The sequence below is a fragment of the Suncus etruscus genome, chromosome 7 (genome assembly GCF_024139225.1).
Source record: "Suncus etruscus isolate mSunEtr1 chromosome 7, mSunEtr1.pri.cur, whole genome shotgun sequence".
Taxonomy (NCBI): domain Eukaryota; kingdom Metazoa; phylum Chordata; class Mammalia; order Eulipotyphla; family Soricidae; genus Suncus; species Suncus etruscus.
The window spans coordinates 129,803,976-129,826,010 of record NC_064854.1 but is presented as its reverse complement, the minus strand read 5'-3'; the positions used below and the strand labels follow the sequence as shown (position 1 = coordinate 129,826,010).

The following is a 22,035-nucleotide window of genomic DNA, read 5'->3' as shown; positions in this document are numbered from 1 at the left end:
CCCTGTCCACTCCTCTGTGAATCCTACTCAGTTCCTCCCCATGTAGACCTCATTGCCTAATTTGCTAGAGGATCCGCTCTATTACACTCAGCACTGGGGCTACTGGATGTTGAGTTCCTCCCCTGATTCCTTTGGTGGGGGAAAAAGTCATCTGGGGGAGCCAGTGGAAGGACAGTGAAGCTAATGAAGCCAAATTGTTTACCTTTTCTCCCCCATGACCAATCCCTGAGCCCTCTGGCCAAGTTCATTGCAGGCTTCCCCTGGAAGATTCATCACCACCCTGGTCCTGCACATCTGGTCTTTTGCTGAGTTCTGCTTTTTGAAAATTCCTTAGTCTGCCTACTGCCATTTCACCCTTTCCTTTCCATCCCAGTGCTGTGCCTCCAGCTCATGCCACAGTTGTTTCCTTCTCTTCAACACCAGCCATCTTTACCTATTGCCTCTCCTCTGACAGACACCCTCATTACTGGGGCAACCCTCACTCATCCCCCAAACATGGAGTGGGCCTTTGTCCTGTACCGAGCCAGCTCTGTGCCTTTATCTTGTTGCATTTAGATAGAGTTGCCTTTCATTAGGTTCATCCGGCCCTTGAGTTGAACTAAATTAGTTAGCTAATTTAGCTAACATTTGAAACATTCAAGTAAGAATGTCAAGTCAATGCCTGGGTCAATGTTGATGCGTTGGACTCACCCTTGGAGGGCCCTCAACAATCCCAGCTGCCCTCTGCAAGATCTGGCCCATCACGTTGTCATTGCCTTACCTTACCTCTCGACCCCACCATGTGTGTTCCTGTGTCCAGAGAGAGTTCTGTCTATACTTCCCACCATAATCCAGCCTTGGCTGCATATCATTTTTAGTCTCCCATTGTCAAACATTAGACTCTTTTCTTTAGCTTCCCAGCAACCTTTCTTTTCACCTTGTTCTGCCCTCTTGCAGGGAACACTGTAGAGAACCATCTGATCACCTTGAAATTTGCCTTTAAGCTGGGGAACCAGAGCAGAAAGAAATCCAGCCAGATCTGAACTCTAGCAGTCTTGAGTCCAATCAAGGATAAGAAAGCCAGTCAGACCTGAGAAAGGGATCTGACCTGTTGAAATTGGTTTCTTAAAACTTCAAGATTTTCTTTGGTCAAATATTTTGTTTTAAATTTGCTTGTTGTAAAAGGTCACAACAGTTGTTCACACTACATTTAAATTATCGGACAGGAGAAAAAAACAGCAGAACTTCTTTGTTTGATTGGTTTTTCTGATTTTGGGGGTGGACCACACCCATTGGTTCTCAGGGGTTACTCATGGCTCTGTGCTCAGAAATCGTTCCTGGCAGGCTTAGGGAACCATATGGGAAGCTGGGGATTGAACCCAGATCTATCTCAGGTTGGCAGTGTGCAAGGCAAACGCCCTACTGCTGTGCTATTGCTCTGGATCAGAACTTGTTGTTTATAATGTTATACAACATAGACTCTATGAGCGCTTAGCTTGAGCAACAGGCTTTGTGTTTTGAGTGTGTCATTTGCAGCAGGGGTGGGGGGAGATGTGGGGTGTGTCATCAAATGACAATGTGACCCTGATATTGGATGCAGAATGTTTGCAGGGTGATCTGCAGAGCCTGGCAGAACCATCTCTCACCATGATCCTATCTGTCACCTTGGTACATGTGGAACAAGTTTCTCAGAATTCCTGGCATCCCAATAACTGCCCCATGACTCTATTTACCTTATAGCTAGAATGAGATAAGATGATAATGCCAGGAACAGGGAAGCCAAAGAAGAAGGGGACACCCCCCAGGGGACGCTCAGACAATTTCCCATCCTTTTAGTGTTAACTGTAGTGGTCTTGTCACCTCTTCTAGAAGTGTAGGAACTGAGACCGAGGAGTAGACAGGCAGCCCCCGCACTCTCACTAGTCAGTCATTCCTCATCCATCTACGTATGTGTATTGCTTAGGATTTTCTACATACCAAAATGACTCAAAGTTAAAATTGAGCAACTTGATTTTCTGCTACAGTACTTTTTGCTGTTGGTTTGGTTTGTTTTTTGGGCCACACCCAGTGGCACTCAGGGGTTCCTCCTGACTCTGTGCTCAGAAACTGCTTCTGGCAGGCTCCAGACCATAGGAGAGGCTGGGGATCAAACGTGGGTCTGTCCTGATTTGCCTGCAAGCAAGGTAAACAACCTACTGCTGTGCTATTGCTCCAGCCTTCTGCTATAGTACTTTTAAGCCCCTGACTCCTGACTCCTTAAGGACAATTCTGGCCCTTTGTCCATCCAGTTATGGCTCTCCAATTGGGTTCCTTTTATTATAGGAAAGAGAGGTGGTAGATCCAAGTGGCCAAACAGGATGCTTTCCTCAGTCACTGAAGACTCAGGAGCCCTTTCTCTGATTCCTTGGGAGACCAGAGGTTAGCCAGGAGAAAGTCAAGAGAGCTGGCTCTGGCAGCCTCTTCTGTGAAGGTTAAAATCCCAGCCACAGATGTCAGTGGTCCACGAAGAAGCAGAGCAGCAAGACACTACAAGATTTGTTCCCTTTCCTCCCCTGGGTCTCGTATGAATTGGGGAGTTGGGCCCCAGCACAAAGACGGCGTTTGTGGAAGTTGGAGAGGGACTGCCGACTGCACGGTGCTCTGTCTGCTTCTGACGGGAAGGTTGACTGGGGCACAGATGTTTGGATCTCCCTGGGCCTATAAATCCCCTCGCTGGCCTGCCCAAAAGGAAAATCTGGCCCACTCTAAAAGGCGTCTGAGGCTCCTGCTCCTCCGCGAGAATGAAAAGGTGCTGGCTGGGGATCAGGTCAGATGGCATGCAGCCTCCCACTTCCAGCTGCACACTTCTGGCAGGTTCCTTTGAGCCCAGGGCAGCTGCATATGGTGGACTGTGGCGTTCATTCCGCTCTGATTGGGCCGACCTTCCCTCCCCACACTAGCTTTATTCTTTTTCCATTATAAAAGAGTGTGTTCGTGTTGGAAAAAATATAGAAAGAGGAAAGAGAAAAGAATGAGTGGAGTCTTCCACACCCAACGGACCATTTGAATATTGTACTCATTTCCTTCCTATGTTATTCTAGGTGTAAACACACAATTTATACACCCTGAGTCTAATTTGAGCTTATGCGTGGTCTCGCCAGCCTAGCCCTTCTTGCCATCTGCACTTTTTGATCAAACTTTCCTGCAGATTGTGGCTGATTCATTTCTCTTGCATCTCTTGGCCCCTCTTGCGTTTGACCTTGACCTTTCGAAACAAACTGTGAGACTGGTTGTTAAAAAGTTCCTTAATCCTTGTTGTACCCCCCTGGAAAAAATTCTACCTTTTTTATAAAGTTAAATTTGTTTTTATTTCTTCTTTTTTTTTTTTTGGTATTATGGTTGGTAGTGTTTTTTTGTTGTTATTGTTGTTGTTGTATCTTTGGGTATATGTGCATCTAGTTCTTGGGATGGGTTGTTCTCTTTTATTTTCATCCTCCTGTCATTTAGTTGGATGAGAATTTTATGATCTGGCTTCAGGGAAGTATTATAACACAGTTATTCTTAGACTGTATTATCTTAATGAACTGAATATATATCAGTCAGCATGCTGGTGTGATTACATTACTAGGCTCATCTTTAATGGCTATATAGGCTATGAATACTTTTATGTCATTAAGTAACTGTCTTCTGAATCCATTTGTCATTTTTTAAAGTGCTTATTTTTCCTGATTATATAATGTCATTAAAAATGGAACACTATTTTTTTTTAAACTTTATTGATTGATTGGTTGGTTAGTTGGTTGTTGGGTCACACCAAGTGGCGCTCAGGGGTCACTTCTGGCTCTGCACTCAGAAATCGCCCCTGACAGGCTGGGGGATCATATGAGTGCTGGGAACCATACCAGGTTCCTCCCCGTTCAGCTGTCTGCAGTGCAAACACCCTACCACTGTGTTATCTCTCCAGTCCCTAAAAATATGGAAAACTCTAAAGAAGAGTATTAAAGTTATTTTGTTTTACTTTTGTTTGGGAGTCACACCCAGCAGTGCACATTAGGGCTGTACATTAGGAATAGCAGGGCTCTTCCTGGTGGTGTGCTTAGGAGTCACCCTGGCAGTGCCCCAGGGATCATCTTAGGAACTGACTTGTCATTTGAACCAGAGTCCAACACCCACAGTTGCATGTAAAGCAAGTACCTCACCCCCTGTACTATTCATCCAGAACTTAAAAAAAAATCACTTCCTCTGGGAAATGCTCTGGGAACTGAGTCCTGTGGGATCTTCATAGGCTGCACATGAGGTGGTCTGTCCCCAAAGTCAGTTTGGTAAATAAAGCCTGCAGCTTGCCAGGATCAAAAAGTCACAGACAGGGCCAGAGAGATAAAATGGAGGTGGGGCATTTGCCTTGCATGCAGAAGGAGGGTGGGTCAAATTCCAGCATCCCATATGGTCCCCCGAGCCTGCCAGGAGCAATTTCTGAGCATAGAGCCAGGAGGAACCCCTGAGTGCTGCTGGGTGGGACTCAAAATCCCTACCCAAAAAAAAAAGTCACAAGCAGGCTTTAGTAACCATTGCATTTTACTCCTGTTCCTTACCCTTTGTTTGACTGGGAGAAAGAGTCAGAATTTCCAGTTCAACTCACAGAACATGACATTATGCAAAAGCCCCATGAAGTGAAATGGGGGCTGCTGCCCTTAAGCTTCTGGAAGGTTTCTACTAATTTTCCCCACCTCTGAACCAAAGTTTTCTTCAGCTCCTCAGTCATACTACTACGAATATTTCTCAGCTACAGTATTTCCCCTTGCATCGAGTCTTTGGGATTTGACATTTATTGATTTTGAATTAATGGGTGCATTTTTCTAAAAACATGTCTTCAGTGTGTATCAATATGAACCAGATTCTGCAAATGAGATTTTGTGTTTTTAGGAAACAGCACATCTGACTTGGTGTTTATGGTCTTGCATATTTGTCCACTGATTCTGGTTTTTCTTTGTTTGTATCACTTCACCATAGAAAATATGAAAAGTAAATGTAAAAAAGTAGAATCATAAAAATACAAAACAGTCCATGGCCCTACTCCCTACATCTGGCCAGTAACTCTTTGTTAGCATTTGACTTTAAACAGCCATCTTTTTTGTCTGTACTCTGTATGTAAGACTTTATTAGTAGTAAGAGTTTATTAGTAACCTTACTATTAGTAAGTTTTTCAAAAAGAATGCTTTGTTCCAGCTTTATTGAAATATAATTGGTTGGGCCCGGAAAGATAGCACCGCGGTGTTTGCCTTGCAAGCAGCCGATCCAGGACCAAAGGCGGTTGGTTCGAATCCCGGTGTCCCATATGGTCCCCCGTGCCTGCCAGGAGCTATTTCTGAGCAGACAGCCAGGAGTAACCCCTGAGCACCACCGGGTGTGGCCTAAAAACCAAAAAAAAAAAAAAAAAAAAAAAGAAATATAATTGGTTTACAGCACTGCATAAGTATATAGTATACAATAAGTGGATTTGATGTAGAGGTTCTGTGAAATGATTACACCATAATAGGTCCAATTAGCAACCAGGTCATAGAGATGATTTTTTAAATAAGGTTTTTGTTGATAAAGAAAACTTGTGTGATTTTTGTGCAAGGCCTCGGTATACTCTGTTTAGTTCCAATTTTTGCAGCCAAAAAGGGCTACAAAAGAATCTTTTTAATAACTATAACATCTTATGAGTTTCATTGCCATTTAGTGGACTAATTTCTATTTTTTGACAGTTTAGAACTATTTCCAGACTTTTGCATTCATAAGTAACACCTGGTGCTGAGGGTTTCTTTTTTCCTTTCTTAAATGGTTCTAACAGGGATCTTGCAACGACCTTTCTGCTCAAGTGGTTCATAGCTAGTTGATAATGAATTAAAACACACATAAACCACACTAATGGTGGCAGTGCAGTCAGAGGTAAAATAATAGTGCCAGGCAGCATTCGGTTTCCTGCTAACCAGTACCAGGTTCTTGGGGGAAGCCTTGGGCATTGTTATCTTCACTGTGATTTTGTGATTATCTTTTACCCTGCTCCGTTTACAGATAAAGAAACTGAAACCCAGAGAAACTTTTCCAAGGTCTCTCAAAGCACCAAATTGACTTGAAACCCTGCTTTTTTCACTCCAAAACCTGGGTTCTTAACCCAATCCTATATTTTAGTCAAAGGATTGGACTATTCCAATTCCACCCCTTTTAGCCATCCTTTAATTCTCTGCTACTCAGATGTCTTATTTATCAGAAAGACAAAATGCAAGAACCTGCCCAGTACCTCTTTATACTAATCCTTCATGCTAGAATTAGAACGAAGGTCAAATGTAATGGAGACCACACAGCTGGTAAATGTTATTTCCCAATTTAAGTTAATTGCTCTAATCAAACCCTCCATGAGAGTCCTCCAGGACGCTGGTGGAGAACATTTTCCAGCCCTGGCTATAACCATGGCACATGCTGATTGATCCGATTATAACTGTGTTTTTCCCACCCCAACCTCCAATTCATTTCATAATAAGCCATCTGCTACAAGCTAGCAATGAATTTCATAGTAGAGAATTTCGCTGGCCTGGGTTCTTTTTTTTGGTGGAGTTTGTTATCTTTGGCTGGAGAGACCTTCTGTTTTTTGGAAAAGAACTAGGGAGCACCCCCACTGAACAGTTGGCATTATCAAATGGGTTCCATCATGCATCACCTGCTGGGTTTACATTTCCTCTGACACATTTAACAGGGCCCCTTTCCCACCTGACAGGCTTTGCAGCATCTTTTCCACGTTCCCAACTCAGGTATCAACATGAGCATCCATTTCCGAAATCTGTAGTATCTGGGCTTGCCATGGCTGTTGTTATTTTAGCTGTCAGTCATTATGAGCATTGGGCTTTTAACTCCTGTGCTAGGCCAGAGTCCCTCAGGGAGTCTCATGATTGTCCTGGAGCAGATTTTTTAATTCCAGGCCCCATTTCCCCACACCCAGGGGATCCATTCATTGTTTCTATTTTTATACAGTCCACCCCCAATGTGGATCTGCCACTGAAGGTCATTGTTTCTCTTGTACTCCCATCTTCCCAGGGATATGTAGCGGTGCCTGGACACGTGTTGGTTGTCACTTTCAAGGGCGGTTATAGCCAGCACCTAGTTTAGGTAGAGGTAAGATAACCAAACTAAGCTTCCTACCAGACACAGGCCAACAGGTTAACTTTCTGATCTAAAATATTAGTGGTGAGTTGAGAAAGTGGCGCTATGGCTGCTATCATCCATCAGGCCTGAAACTCATCTCTTTGAACACTGGCATCCCACCATACTTGGAATCTTACTTCAAGGGAAGCAGGGTGAAATACTGATTAAAATGGTGGGCTGGGGGCTGGAGAGATAGCACAGTGATAGGGTGTTTGCCTTGCATCCGGCAGACCTGGGAGGGAACCGGTTCAATTCCCCGGCATCCATGTGGTCCCCTGAGCCTGCCAGGGGCAATTTCTGAGTGCAGAGTCAGGAGTAACCCCTGAGCACTGTAGGGTGTGGCCTAACAGCCAATGAATCAATTAATCAATAAATAAAAAGTTTAAAATTTTTTTTAAAAAATGGGTGGAGGGTGGACTGAAGATAATCAGACCTGGCTTGTCATTCTGAGTTTACCAATGTCTGGGGGTTAAATTTTGAAGCAGCCCTCATTACCTGAATGACCTTTTAGCAAAGTGACATTTTTTCTAAGTCTCCAGTTCCCATATCTATTGAATGTCAGTAGGAATGAATCTTTCTACAGGATTCAACAAGGAAAATCTTTTCTTGTGAGTACACAAAGGGCCTTATAGTTCCTCTCCAAGTGCCTATTGCATGTAAGCAACATATTGTTGATATCCTCACGAAAACATCAGTGAATAATATAGATAACAGACTCACCTTCAAAGAACTTACCTTCAGTTAGAAGGCAACAGGCATGTCAGAAACAGACCAGTAAGCAATACATGCAGCACATGGTGAAAAGGGGGGGGGAGGGGAGATTGGGTTGTGGGTAGTGGCAGTTCATTGCTTGTTTTTTTTTTAATTTAAAAACTTTATTTATTGATTGATTGGTTGATTTTTGGGCCACACCCAGCAGTGCTCAGGGGTCACTCCTGGCTTGGCTGCATGCAAGGCAAATGCCTTACCACTGTGCTATCTCTCCGGCCCTGACAGTATACTCTTCTGATTGGAGGCATCCTCTTCTTTGTTTTTTCCACTAGCAATGGTTAGAAGTTCCTTCCCCAACTCCCAATTCATCTCACTGTGCGTAGCTGTACTAATAGATGTAGGTAAGGAGTATGTTTATGGCTAGGCTGGATGGACAAGCCCATAGCTTGCACCTGGTTGATAGTATGGAGACTATCCCCAGAGCCACCCAGTTGCTGACTATGTACCTGACCATCATTCTTTTTCTTTTGTTTGAGATTTCTTCCTTTCAGTGTCCTCCCAGCTTCTCAGTCATCTTCAAAAGGCAAAATAACTGTTATAACCTTCAGCCTAACTGAAGATGTAATTCTAAACTTTGGTCAAAGAACAATTCAGTCATTATTCTTCAAACTGCAAGTGCATTTCTTCATCTGAAGTATAAGATTTAAGCACCAGGGCCCATGTCATGGAAGCCTCCCCAACCATGTATCATGAGTTTCTTGTAAATCATAGATGTAGCCCCCAGATTAGAAGGAGGTCGGATTTGGAGGTTAATCTGATTTTGAAACCTGCCAGGGCAAGTCCCTTAGCGTCAGTTTCCTCCTTGGGAAAGGGGGAAGAACTACCATTTCACAGGGTTGCTTTTGGGACCAGAGAGAACTCACTGAATAACTAAGCAGGGGCAGGCATAGAATAGCCATGATGTATTAATGGACTTTCTTCTATCCCATCTCTCCTCTGTACTTAAGCCCAGAAATCACCAAGGGAACCCAAAATAACAGATTCCTCAAGTCCTCTTATTTTCTTTTCAACCGCAACAAAAGGAAACCTCCAACTCTGGGTAATTTTTCAAAAAGTACATGAAAATATGATGGGTCTTCCATTCAGATCGTGAAACAAATCAAGCACTCTCGTTGTTTTTCCCATCCAATGGCTAGCGCTTTCCTGTTTATGTGAGTTTGGCTACCGTTTGCTGGCATACCTTTCTGATAATGCTGAGCAGATTGGGAGTCAGTTTGGAAGGACATATTAAACATTAAAATGCTGATACTTGGGGCTGGAGAGAGAGCACAGCGGCGTTTGCCTTGCAAGCAGCCGACCCAGGACCAAAGGTGGTTGGTTCGAATCCCGGCGTCCCATATGGTCCCCCGTGCCTGCCAGGAGCTATTTCTAAGCAGACAGCCAGGAGTAACCCCTGAGCAATGACGGGTGTGGCCCAAAAACCAAAAAAAAAAAAAAAAAAATGTTGATACTTTTTAGACTGAGGAATTCTACTTAAGGACCCTGTCTTACAGAAATAATGCATAAAAACAGGAAAACATAGAAGAGACACTTTTTCTAATTGCCAAACCCAGGAAATAACTTTATTTTATTTTGTTTGTTTTGTTTTGGGGCCACACCGATGACGCTCAGCGGGGTTACTCCTGGCAGGCTGGAAGACCATATGGGATTCAGGGATTGAACCTTGGTCCATCCAGGGTCGGCAGCGTGCAAAGCAAATGCCCTATCGCTGTTCTATTGCTACAGCCCCAGGGATTAACTTTAATGTCCATCAGGTGGACTGATCAAATCAGTGTGTCTCATCCAAACTTTGGCGTGCTAGTCAAATGAGGGATTTGGGACTGATGGAAATACTTTGGTACACCAAAGAGGTGGTTGTTGTACAACACTGTGAATGAACTAACAGCTACTTAATTCCATTCACTTTTTAAAAGGGGGAGAGAGCATAGGTGTTAAGATGCTTGCAAATCTAGGTGACAGCCCTGGTGCTGGTAATCTTTCACACTTGGCTTGAGGACACTTTATCTATCCTTGGGCCTACGTATTGATAGAGGATTGCAGAAAGGGTCCCCCAAGTCTCCTTTATTTTCTACAAATTTCACTTCAGTCATTCTGGGGAACATCTGGGCCACACCTGGAGTCCTCAGGGCTTACCCTTGGCTCTGTGATGAAGAGTCTTGGCAGTGTTCAGGAAACCGTATGCTGTGCCAGGGATAGAATCTAAGTTAGCCCATGAAAGGCAAGCATTTTAATCTATGTACTGTCTTTCCAGACTCTGCTTTGCACAAAGACTAGGGTTCGATTCTCAGCATTATCAGGACTTACTCCCAAACACCACTTGGGTGAGGTCCCCAAACGAACCTCAAGTAAAATAATGTTAATTTTTTTTTACAAGTGAGTCTTATGTATTAGACAGAGACTCATAATGCTGAGGAAAAGAAAAATAAATACTGTTTTCTGTGAATATTAGCAAATGCCTAGAGCAGGTTTGGAAAGATCTGGAACAGATGTAACAGCAGTTACTTTTAAAAAGAGGATGTGGGAAAAATCTACTTAGTTTTATATTCTTTGGTAAGGTCTGAACATTTAAAATCAGCATAACTTTGAAAAGTAGGCGGGAGTGTGTCAGCGTTGGTCCAGGACTGGCAGTGGGAGGCAGTGGGCGGTTAATTCTCTTCAGTGAAAGTGGAAAATGGCTTTCATTATGAATCTTCTTTTTTACGGTTTCCTCTGTTCTTGCTCTTCAACTTCTGCCCTGGCTGGCATCAGAGCCACAAACTGAACCGAGTGAGCTGTTTGATGACTCACTTGCACAGTTTTGACCTTTCTGTGCCTGTGGCTAATTGATTGAGAGTGCCGGGACTTCTGCAAACCTTAGCCTGGTGGCAGTTTCTAAGGGCCTGTTTTCCAAGATCACAAGGATTTGTAAGATACCATCGATGAACTGTGTCTTTGATGCAAGTACCTTCCTGACCAGCACATTCACAAGCTGGGAACTCTGAGATGCCTTTGGCCGCCTGAGTTGCTGTGTTGCTACTTGCAGACAAAGCCTTCAAACTGTCCATATTTCATAAATTATAAAAGCATGAAAAGTAAGATTCACCCGGGAAAACCAAAAGAATCTGCAGCATTTCCTTTATACTCTGTATACATTTTCCTAATTAGAAATAGTGTTAAGTGGGGCTGGGAGAGATCGCATAGCAATAGGGCATTTGCCTTGCATGTAGCCAACCTGGGAGGGGCCCAGCTCGATTCCCAGAATCCCCATATGGGCCCCCAACCTGCCAGGGGCGATTTCCGAGTGCAGAGCTAGGAGTAATCCCTGAACACTGCTGGATGTGACCCAAAAAACAGTCAATCAATCAATCAAAAAAGTTAAAAAAAATAATGTTAAGTGTTCATGTTACAAATTTCTATATTTTGGGGGCCAGTGAGGTGGCACTAGAGGTAAGGTGTCTGCCTTGCAAGCGCTAGCCAAGGAAAGATCGAGACCGCGGTTTGATCCCCCGGCGTCCCATATGGTCCCCCCTAGCCAGGGGCGATTTCTGAGCCCTTAGCCAGGAGTAACCTCTGAGCATCAAACGGGTGTGGCCCGAAAAACAGAAACAAAAACAAAAAAAAACAAAAAACAAAAAAAAAACAAATAAATTTCTATATTTTGGACTAGATAGAAGTGAATTTTAGCCTTCTAAGGATCTCAGACTTGTCTTATGAACAGATAGTATTCCATTAAGCCAACATACTTAGCATTGTCCTTTTATTCAGTAGTTTTCCTAATCTTTTTTAAGTTTGAGATATATTTAAGCAGTAGAGTTATTTTTGCTTATGTGAGGCCCTGGTTCTACCCCCCCCCCCACATACACACCCCTTTGACTTTTACTGTTGATTGCAAAATATTTGGAAGCTATCTTTTTAATGCCTCAGTGGCATTTTACATGATGTCATGTCAGATCCCTTCTTGGCCTCAGGAAATGTATAGTTCAGAACAGGTGGCCAATAAGTATAATAAAATGTGATCACAGCTATATCAAAAATAGGTTCGTATTGCTTTGGGAGATGGTGGGAGAACAGTAATCAAAGCTTCCTGAGTAGCAAGTTGAGTTGTAGCATGAGGAGAGTTAGGAGTTAGCTAAGTGAAACATGAATGAAAACATAACCAGGCATTTGCCTCACATACAGCCAACTCTAGTTCCATCCCCAGGACAAATGATTCCCTGAGCACTGTTGGGAGTGACCCCTGAGCACAGAGCTGTGAGCAGCCACAAAGCACTCCTGGGTGTGGCCCTAAATCCTAAAGAAATGAATTCAATAAAAGCATTGGAGAAAAAAATAAAAGTGCAATCACTTGTATCTTTTCTTTCCTGGTTTGGGTGCCATATTTGGCAGGGTTCAGGGGTTCCTCCTGGCTCTTTGCTCAGAAATCACTCCTGGCAGGCTCAGGGGATCATATGGGATGCCAGAGATCCATTCCAGGTCAATCAAATGCAAGGCAAACACCCTACCGCTGTGCCATCGCTCTGGTCCAGATGGTGCCTATAGGTTTCTTGTATGTTCGTTGGTATTTTTCCACTTGACACATGCTTCGTTTAGATTAATGGAAAGTGAGGAAGGGGATGGAGTTAATGAATCCCTAAGAACTAAGAAGATTCTTTCTGGCTTCAAGCAAAGGGATCTTGAGGCTTCCACAGTACTGGTAAAGTTCATTACCTCCTTCTCTCTATTTTCTCTCTCCAGTCTTCATTATGTCCCTTCATTCTCTCTTCTAACAGAGTATGGTGTGAGCTAAGAGAAGCTGCAAGGAGCTCATGCTTTAATTATCTCTAGAGTGCACAGACTCAAAGCAGACCAGACTTTCTCCCTTCTTTCTTCTCTAGAGATGGCAAGGAATCGTGGGTCCCGATGGGTCAGGTCTAGGAGAAATGCCCACACTTCGTGAGTGAGATAAAATGCCTGAGGAAGGCAGAAGATTGATTCTACTACAAAGTAGAACGAGTAGGGTGACACCATCCTACTGGCAGCATCCTCGGGGAAACGTTGGGTCCATTATTATTGGTAGTAGCCTTTGTGCATGAGTGTGGCTTGCAGTGTTTGATGCAGTAGAACGCTAGCTGCCAGCTCCCACAGAGTGGATACTCCCAACATGTGAGTGAAAGCAACCTCCTGCAAATAACTTGCCCAGCTTCCAAAGGCCTTGCAGCACTTTTTCTTGCGAATGTCTGATTTATGTTCTGTCCGTGATGGAAAACGCTTCAGGGATCCACCCAGCCCTGCCATTCTCGCCCTGGTGACAATTATTTTTTTTTTTTCTCGTTGTTCAGCGTTCCATTAGTTTCCGCAGCGAGAGCCGGCCTGACATTCTTGCCCCTCGACCCTGGTCCAGAAATGCCACCTCTTCAAGCACCAAGCGGAGAGACAGCAAACTGTGGAGTGAGACCTTCGATGTGTGTGTCAATCAGATGCTTACATCCAAAGAAATCAAGCGGCAAGAGGTAGGCCTGGGGCCCAGGGAATGGCAAAGCAGCTAGTTTAAGTTTCCCAGCAGGTGGAAACCAAGGCAGGATCCATCCACACCTTGGTCTTCAGATCAATGCTTTACTGCATTTGTAGAACCACCACCAATATGGGTGTTTCAAACATGTAGAAGTAACTGGAAAACCAGCACTCAGCTAGGTGGGTGAAGCCCTTGCTTTCAAAAGAAACTAATATGAAACAAAAAAAAAAAAAAAAAAAAGATTTACACAGAAGAGAAATTAGGAAGTATCTGTTTAGAATTCTAGATTTCAGGGCCGGAGAGATAGCATGGAGGTAAGGCCTTCTGGTCATTGGTTCGAATCCCGGTATCCCATATGGTCCTCTGAGCCTGCCAGGAGCGATTTCTGAGTATAGAGCCAGGAGGAACCCCTGAGCGCTGCCGGGTGTGACCCAAAAACAAACAAACAAACAAAAAGAATTCTAGATTTCACAGAAGTGATCACTTTAATTTTAATAGCAACTTAAATCTAGACTATTCTAAGAACATTTCATTTCTAAAATGCTGATTGATTCAAACTTAGGAAAACTATTTTTTTCTGTGAGATATAGTTTTCAGTTCATGTAAGATTTCTCTCTCAATAAGCCCCAAATAGTTGTATGTGCCTTGTATTAAAAGAAGCCACATGTCAGGTTTTTCTTCATATCTGAGTCACCTAGTAAAATTCTTTGAATATCTATTTTGGGGGACAATATTTGACCTTGGGAAAGGGATGTTTGAAAAACATATCTGAGTCACCTAGTAAAATTCTTTGAATATCTATTTTGGGGGACAATATTTGACCTTGGGAAAGGGATGTTTGAAAAATTCCTAAAATTTTGGTGGGGGATATGGGTTGCAGGAAGGGAACAGGGGTGGGGGGGAAGACAAATCTGGTGATGGGAATGCCCCTGATTCAATGTTAATATGTACCTAAAATACTACTGTGAAAGATATGTAAGCCAATATGGTCAAAATAAAAATTAAAAAAACTAATGTATATCATGAGTTTCTTTGTCCATATATGAATATGGAGATGTAGAGATATAAATATAAATATAAAATCCTAATATTTACATAAAATGTATCACTACATAATGACATACAAAGTTGATCAATGTAGTAGTATTCTGGCTAGCTACATAACAATTTTTAATTTTTATTCTATAGCAGAAATAAAGTATAAAGTTTCCATTTAAAAAAAAAGAAAAGAAAAATGTCTAAATTTTGGACTCAATAATATGTTTTTAGGAATTTATTGGCCAAGTTCACTTATATATGGATTTGAAATGTGTATGCAAGGTAACTCATCACAGTGTTTATAATCTTACTACAAGAAGCCTGGTCATGTGTTCCCAGGGTGTGGTTAAAAAATGAATGTCGGGGCCGGGAAGGTGGCGCTAGAGGTAAGGTGTCTGCCTTACAAGCGCTAGCGTAGGACGGACCGCGGTTCGATCCCCCGGCGTCCCATATGGTCTCCCCAAGCCAGGGGCGATTTCTGAGCTCATAGCCAGGAGTAACCCCTGAGCGTCAAACGGGTGTGGCCCAAAAACCAAAAAAAAAAAAAAATGAATGTCCATACATGGAATACTGTTAGATGTTGGAACACAAGCATTGACATGTATGGCTAAGTGAGTGCTATAAAACACAAAAATTACAGTATGCTACCATTTATATTTGAAGATGCATGTACTGTAAAAGTATGTGCGTGAAAGTGTGTGTGTATACACCTAACTTCAAAAACAGCACTTCTCAGGAGGCAGCAAAGTTACAAATGCTTTTGGAAGTCCTTCAAGAACTATTAAATGGTCCTACCACATACACAGGCCTTACAGCCTTACACACAGCTGACCTGGGTTCGAGCTCTAGCACTGTATGTGGCCTCCAGGAGAGGTCCCGAATAACAGAGCCATGAGTAATCCTGATGATAGCCAGATATGGAACAAAAAGAAATTGTTAAGTAGGTTAAAGAGGGTCAGAGTGATAGCACAGCAGGTAGGGCATTTGCCTGGCATGTGGCTGACCCAGGTTCAATCCCCATCATCCTATAGGGTCCCCCTGAGCCTGCCAGGAATTATTTCTGAGCACAGAGCCAAAAATGACTCCTGAGTAGTGCCAGATGTGGCCCCAAAACAAAAATAAACAATAACAAAAACATAAGTTAGAAGCAAGTTTTTATTTTGTACCCACTCATGCACTATCAGACATGAACCATATCAGTATACCATATATTTATAAATAAGTAAAACATTAAAAATTTTATTAGGAGCCAGAGAGATAGCACAGCACTAGGGCATTTGCCTTGCACAAAGTTGATCCAGGACAAATGGTGGTTTGAATCCCAGCTGCCCGTATGGTCCCCAGTGCCTGCCAGGAGCGATTTCTGAGTGCAGAGGCAGGAGTAACCTCTGAGCGCTGCCAGATGTGACCCCAAAAATAAAAAATAAAATAAAATATTAAAATAACTTATAAGTATTAAAATAATTTCCTAAATATTCTTGTGAATGTAGCATGATCTTAAAATGGCTAACCAGATAATATTATGGGTGGTTCATAATGTTTCTCTTTATAGTTTTCTATGTTTTCTCAAAGAATGTGCAGATATAACTGATACAATTTGGGAGTAGGAAGGAAAAGGCAGATTGATTCAGCAAAGGAGACGATTAAGATACAATGAATACAAGGTTATCCACCTTGTGATCACCTTCCTATGGTGATCCATAGAAAGTTTAGAATCAGCTTGGCATCTGGATTCTGTCTTCCTCCCAAAACCTTGTTCTTCATTGTGACACTGTGGGGTTCAGTGCGGTTCTGGGAGCCATACTTGTTAAGTCAGTCTGTGGCCTATTGACGTGAACTCAAATAAAACAAATATATAAAAAAAAATCTGAGGGGGCCGGGAAGGTGGCACTAGAGGTAAGGTGTCTGCCTTACAAGTGCTAGCGTAGGACGGACCGCGGTTCGATCCCCCGGTGTCCCATATGGTCTCCCCAAGCCAGGGGCGATTTCTGAGCTCATAGCCAGGAGTAACCCCTGAGCGTCAAACGGGTGTGGCCCAAAAACCAAAAAAAAAAAAAATCTGAGGATGGTCCAAGTAAAAACTAGATAATGGGTTTGTGGTAAACTATTTCCTGGTTTGCATAACATACTATAGTTATGTAAAATGCCCCCAATTAGAGGAAGTTGGGTTGTAGGTAAAAAGGACCTCCTGTGCTGATTTTGCAGTCTTGGGTGAAGTTATAATTATTTAAAAATAAAAGGTTAAATAAAATAGATGACTCCCCTAAGACATGACATAAAGACCTCAAGGGGGGGGGTCTCCATATCTTTAACTCTAGCACAATGTTCTGCTTTCCATTTGTCTTTTGTTTGGGAATTGAACCTGGGAGCCACCTCTGTGAAAAATGTACTTCAGCCCTTTAAACTACCTTTTCCCTCCAATCTGCTTTTTACTTTTTGTTTCGGAGTCTCACCCAGTGATGCTCTTGGTTTTGCACTCTGAGCTCATTCACTCTGGCAGAGCTGAAAGCAAAATTGCCCACACTATCACCAAAACCAGGTAGTCTTTTGTATGATGCTATGTTATGAAAGCAGTTTAGAATGGTGCCAGATGATTAGTTTGTGAATTAAGTTTAGAATAAATTCATTTTTCATACATTTTAGATGATAAAATACTGGATTCTTTCATTTTCAATATAGTGTCCAGTAGGAATAGAGCTTCCTATGGAGATCCAGCTTCTGATCAGTAGAATAAAAATTAAAAATTGTTCCACGTGTCCCTTACTGGGAGCATGTCCTGACTCATTCTTTTTGATAACCACTCACAACAGAGATGTGGAATCTATACCTCAAACTGTAGTTATTTCACCTAAAATAGTTCTCTCTTGTTTGGCTTCATTAAAGTCTATACCAAGAGGGACTGGAATGATAGCATAGGAAGTAGCGTGCTTGCCTTGCAAGTGGCCTACCCAGGTTCGATCCCCGACAAGCCATATAGTTCCCCAAGCCTGGCAGGAGTGATTTCTGAGTGTAGAGCCAGGAGTAACCCCTGAGGGCTGCCAGGTGTGGTCTCAAAACAAACAAACAAACAAACAAAAAACAAAAATAAAATTTATACCAAGAAAGATGGGATATTAGGTGGCAAATATATGCAGAAACTCTTTCTCCCAATGATGGATAAGCACACAGGACAGAAACTTTGCAAAGCCTTTGCTTTGTAGCTTTTAGCTAATGGATACTTTTGCTGCAAATTAACTGTTGAGAATCCTTTGAAAATACTTAAGAATAAGTAGACTTGAAGCTTTAAGAACAGGAACAAAGACTGTTCCAAGTTGGTCTCATCCAGGAAGGAAGAAATCAGTGGATCTGCTCTTTCTTACAGGCAATCTTTGAGCTTTCCCAAGGAGAAGAAGACTTGATAGAAGACTTGAAGTTGGCCAAAAAGGTAAATTGAAATCTAGTGGTTATTTGAGTGACTTCATTTTTTTTCTCCTTTTTTTTTTTTTTTTTTTTTTTGGTGGTTTTGGGTCAAACCCAGTGGTGCTCAGGGGTTATTCCTGGCTCCAGGCTCAGAAATTGCTCCTGGCAGGCACGGGGGACCATATGGGATGCCGGGATTCGAACTGATAACCTCCTTACTTCCATGCTATCTCTCTGGCCCCCTTTTTTCTCTTCTGAGTAATTTCACAATTCTAAAATTGTGCAGTCTGAGCACTTTCTTTTTTTTTTTTTTTTTTTTGTGGTTTTTGGGTCATACCCGGCAGTGCTCAGAGATTATTCCTGGCTCCAGGCTCAGAAATTGTTCCTGGCAGGCACGGGGGACCATATGGGACGCCGGGATTCGAACCGATGACCTCCTGCATGAAAGGCAAACGCCTTACCTCCATGCTATCTCTCCGGCCCCAGTCTGAGCACTTTCTATATGAATAATTGAGGTCGTCAAAAACAGAGAAGAGCCTTCTCAAATCTAGCAGTGGGAAAAAGGCTCAAACCAAAACGACTCTGAATCTTTCGTGGTTAAGGGTTTTCCCCCCTGTATGTCTCTAATGCCCCTCCAGGAACAGTTTAACTAGAGGTATTTGTGGCAGTCTGGTTTCATGAATATTTTTCATGATCCTAAAAGTCTCACATGGAACCTCCTACATCCCTGAGGAATAATGTATAGGTGTCTGGAACGGGGACCAGAACTGTATCTCACAGATAAAGCTACTGGAATCTCATGAGTGTATTAAAATATTTATTTAAGTGAAGTGATTACTATAATGTAAGTTTCATATGGAAATTGAGCTGTGGGAAAGGAGAGGAAACCCTTGAATTTCTGTACAATCTTGACCTTAGAGGCTTAAACTTGAGGTCAATTCAATATTAGGGATTAGTTGGGGCGTTGTGTAGCTAAGTGAGGAGAATGACCAAATGTTTTGCAAGAATGGAAGGTTTCTGGTTATGCAACAACCAAAAATTAATGCAAAATCAATGATGTCATGAATCCACAGTGTTTCTGCTAGTGCTAACTCTTGTTGTATTTCTTCAATGAAAAGGGGTCACTTGTGGGAAAAGTTTAAACAATAAATCTTCCCCCAAAACTTTGCTATCCTAGGGACTCACTTGAGGTGAAAATTTAGACTCTCTCCGATAGTAACAGTCTCTTCAAGAATTGCAGGGTCAGGCAGGAGGAGAGAGCTGGGGGGCATTGATGGTGGGAAGGTTGCACTGGTGAAGGGGTGGTGTTCTTTTTTATGACTGAAATCCAACTACAAACATGTTTGTAATTATGGTGCTTAAATAAAGACATTTAAAAAAAAAAAAAGGAAGAATTCCAGTCAGAAAGGACCCCTCCAAGGACCAGAGAGAAAGCACAGTTGCAAATGACCCAAAACCATAAAAAGGACTCCTCCTAAATGTCCTTACTTCAACCTTCTGTCACTACAAAGTCCCATCTACAGCATTTATGAGCTGTAGTCACCTAAACTTGACTTGGATAGAGCCAAAACACTTAATCTAATGTCAAACTGGAGGAGAAAGATGGACAGGATAAAGAAGACATTTTTCTGGGCCATAGCGATACTATAGAGATTTGCCTTATATGCAATCATTCCCAGTTTGATTCCTGGTATCACATGTTTTCTCCTGAGCACAGAACTAGAAGCCCTGATACCTGTCTCTGAGCAACAGCTTTCTGGTTTATGCTCAACTTCTTCTTGCATTGAGATTTCCCCAAACCCAAGAACCTCACAGGTTTCATAGTTATCCTTTGCTCCTATCTTTCCAGAACCCTTTCCTTTCCACCTTCTACATCTGCCTCTCCTTCAGGAATGAACTGAAATCTGAATTTATTGTGCAATGCCTATTGCCAAATAGTTAACAGAATCTCCCTCAACTACTTCAATCTAATTAACTATCCTTGTGGAGTAATTAAGATTCAGCAGATTTTGCTGTCAGATAACATCTCCCCAATTTTTAATCTTGAATTGTATGTTAAACATTTATTTATGCATCTATGTTGCAGCTGTTCTTGCAAGTGTTCTCAACTTTTCAGTTACCTTATAAAATTTCTTGAAACCAGCAACTATAGCATCAGAGTCTTTTAATTATGCCACAGCATAATTTCAACAACATGTTCTCACTTTTTATTAATAGAAAGTGATAACGTTGGTGGAGATTTTATTGTCAGATCAGTTATAAAGGATGACATTCATCTCATTCTCTACTTAGTTTAGATACGAACCAACTGAAAAAGAACTAAATACTAGTCTTATATAAAGTAGTTTTTCTTTTCTTTATCAGGGAAGGGGCTAACCCAGCTGTGCTTAGGGATTACTCCTGGCTCTGTGCTCAGAGTTCACTCCTGGTGGTGCCAGGGAACCAAATGTGGTGTGAGGAATTGAACTCAGGAACTATCTTATATACAACCCTATAAGAAGTTTTTTTTTTTTTAAGCTGCAACATCTTCAGTTGCTTAAAATATACAAATCAAATGTGTTGTATTCTTCGGATTGCTTTCCTAGATATATGCTATTAGAATAACAGGATTTTTTTTTTTTTTTTTTTTTTTTTGGTTTTTGGGCCACACCCGATAACGCTCAGGGGTTACTCCTGGCTATGCGCTCAGAAGTTGCTCCTGGCTTGGGGGACCATATGGGACGCCGGGGGATCGAACCACAGTCCGTCCAAGGCTAGCGCAGGCAAGGCAGGCACCTTACCTCTAGCGCCACCGCCCCCAGAATAACAGGATTTGGGGTCATAAAAGTCTGCACAGAGGGGCCGGGCGGTGGCACTCGAGGTAAGGTGCCTGCCTTATCTGCGCTAGCCTAGGAGACGGACCGCGGTTCGATCCCCCGGCGTCCCATATGGTCCCCCAAGCCAGGAGCGACTTCTGAGTGCATAGCCAGGAGTAACCCCTGAGCGTCACTGGGTGTGGCCCAAAAACCAAAAAAAAAAAAAAAAAAAAGTCTGCACAGAACCAAAGTCTTGTGATATTCTTAAATGTATACTCAAAGTACATGTACATTATGAAAAATATGATGAGTTCTAGCTATGTACAACAGAAACAATGGTGAAGAAAGACTGTAGAACAAACTTTATTTCTCTTTATTGTAAACTTTCAAGTTCTTCATTATTTGTGATTGTTGTGCTGGACAAAAGTAAAATAAAGCAATAAGCAATAATCATACTTTGAAAAAAAAGAATAACAGGATTTTTGTAACACAATACAATACAATAATGCCCTCTGCAATCTTATATTCATAGCAGCACTATTTACAATAGCCCAAATTTGGAAATAACCCAGATGCCGAACAACAGATAAGTGGCTACAGAAACTGTGGTACATCTATAAAATGGAATACTATGCAGCTGTTAGAAAAAAAAAGTGAAGTCATGAAATTTTCTTATACATGGATGGATTTAGAGACTATTATGTTGAATGAAATAAGTCAGAGGAAGACTTAAACACACAATAGTCTCACTCACATGTGGGATTTAAGAAAAATAAAAAACACTATAATAATAATAATAATAATAATGACCAGCTACAATAGGGATGAGGGCTGGAAGGACCAGCCCATGATAAGAAGCTTATCACAGTGATAATTGCAGTTAGAGAAATAACTACACTAACAGCTACCATGACAACAACAATAGAGAGAAAAACACAATGCCTATCTCAAAGACAGGCAGGAGATGGTGGGAGGAGGGAAATGGGGGACAATGATGGCAGGAAAGTTGTACTGGTGAAGGATGTGTGTGTGTATTTATGGCTGAAATCTAGTTACTAGCATGTTTGTAACTATAGTACTAAAATAAAGAAATTATTTTTTTAAAAAGACGTTAATAAGTCTCCTAAGAGCTAAAAAAAAAACCCAAAAAAACAGGTTTTTATGTTTTAGATTTTGTTTTTCCTTTGGCTTTGAGTACTTGGTGAGTACTACAACTAGTAGTCCTCAGGGGCCACTCTAAGAGCAGTGCTCAGGAGTTGCTCAAAGGGCATCATGTTGGTAGGGATGGACCCTACGACTCCTGCATGCAAAGATACTCACCTAGTCCAAAGAGAACTTTTTAAAAATATACTTTGGTTTATCAATAACAACAAAGCCTAAAGGCAGGGATCCTTAACCTTTTTCTTTTAAATTTTATTTTCT

At 42.1% G+C, this 22,035-nt stretch overlaps 1 protein-coding gene across 2 annotated transcripts in view; it reads left to right on the top strand.

The window, feature by feature from the left end:
- The window catches only part of ARHGEF3 (Rho guanine nucleotide exchange factor 3), a 44,957-nt gene that overhangs the window by 3,538 nt on the left and 19,384 nt on the right, over positions 1-22,035 (top strand). For both annotated transcript variants that reach the window (XM_049776195.1, XM_049776194.1), the window contains exons 3-4: positions 13,209-13,379; positions 17,781-17,843. In XM_049776195.1, the coding sequence (XP_049632152.1) occupies positions 13,209-13,379; positions 17,781-17,843 (234 nt within the window). The remainder of the gene's footprint in view (positions 1-13,208; positions 13,380-17,780; positions 17,844-22,035) is intronic.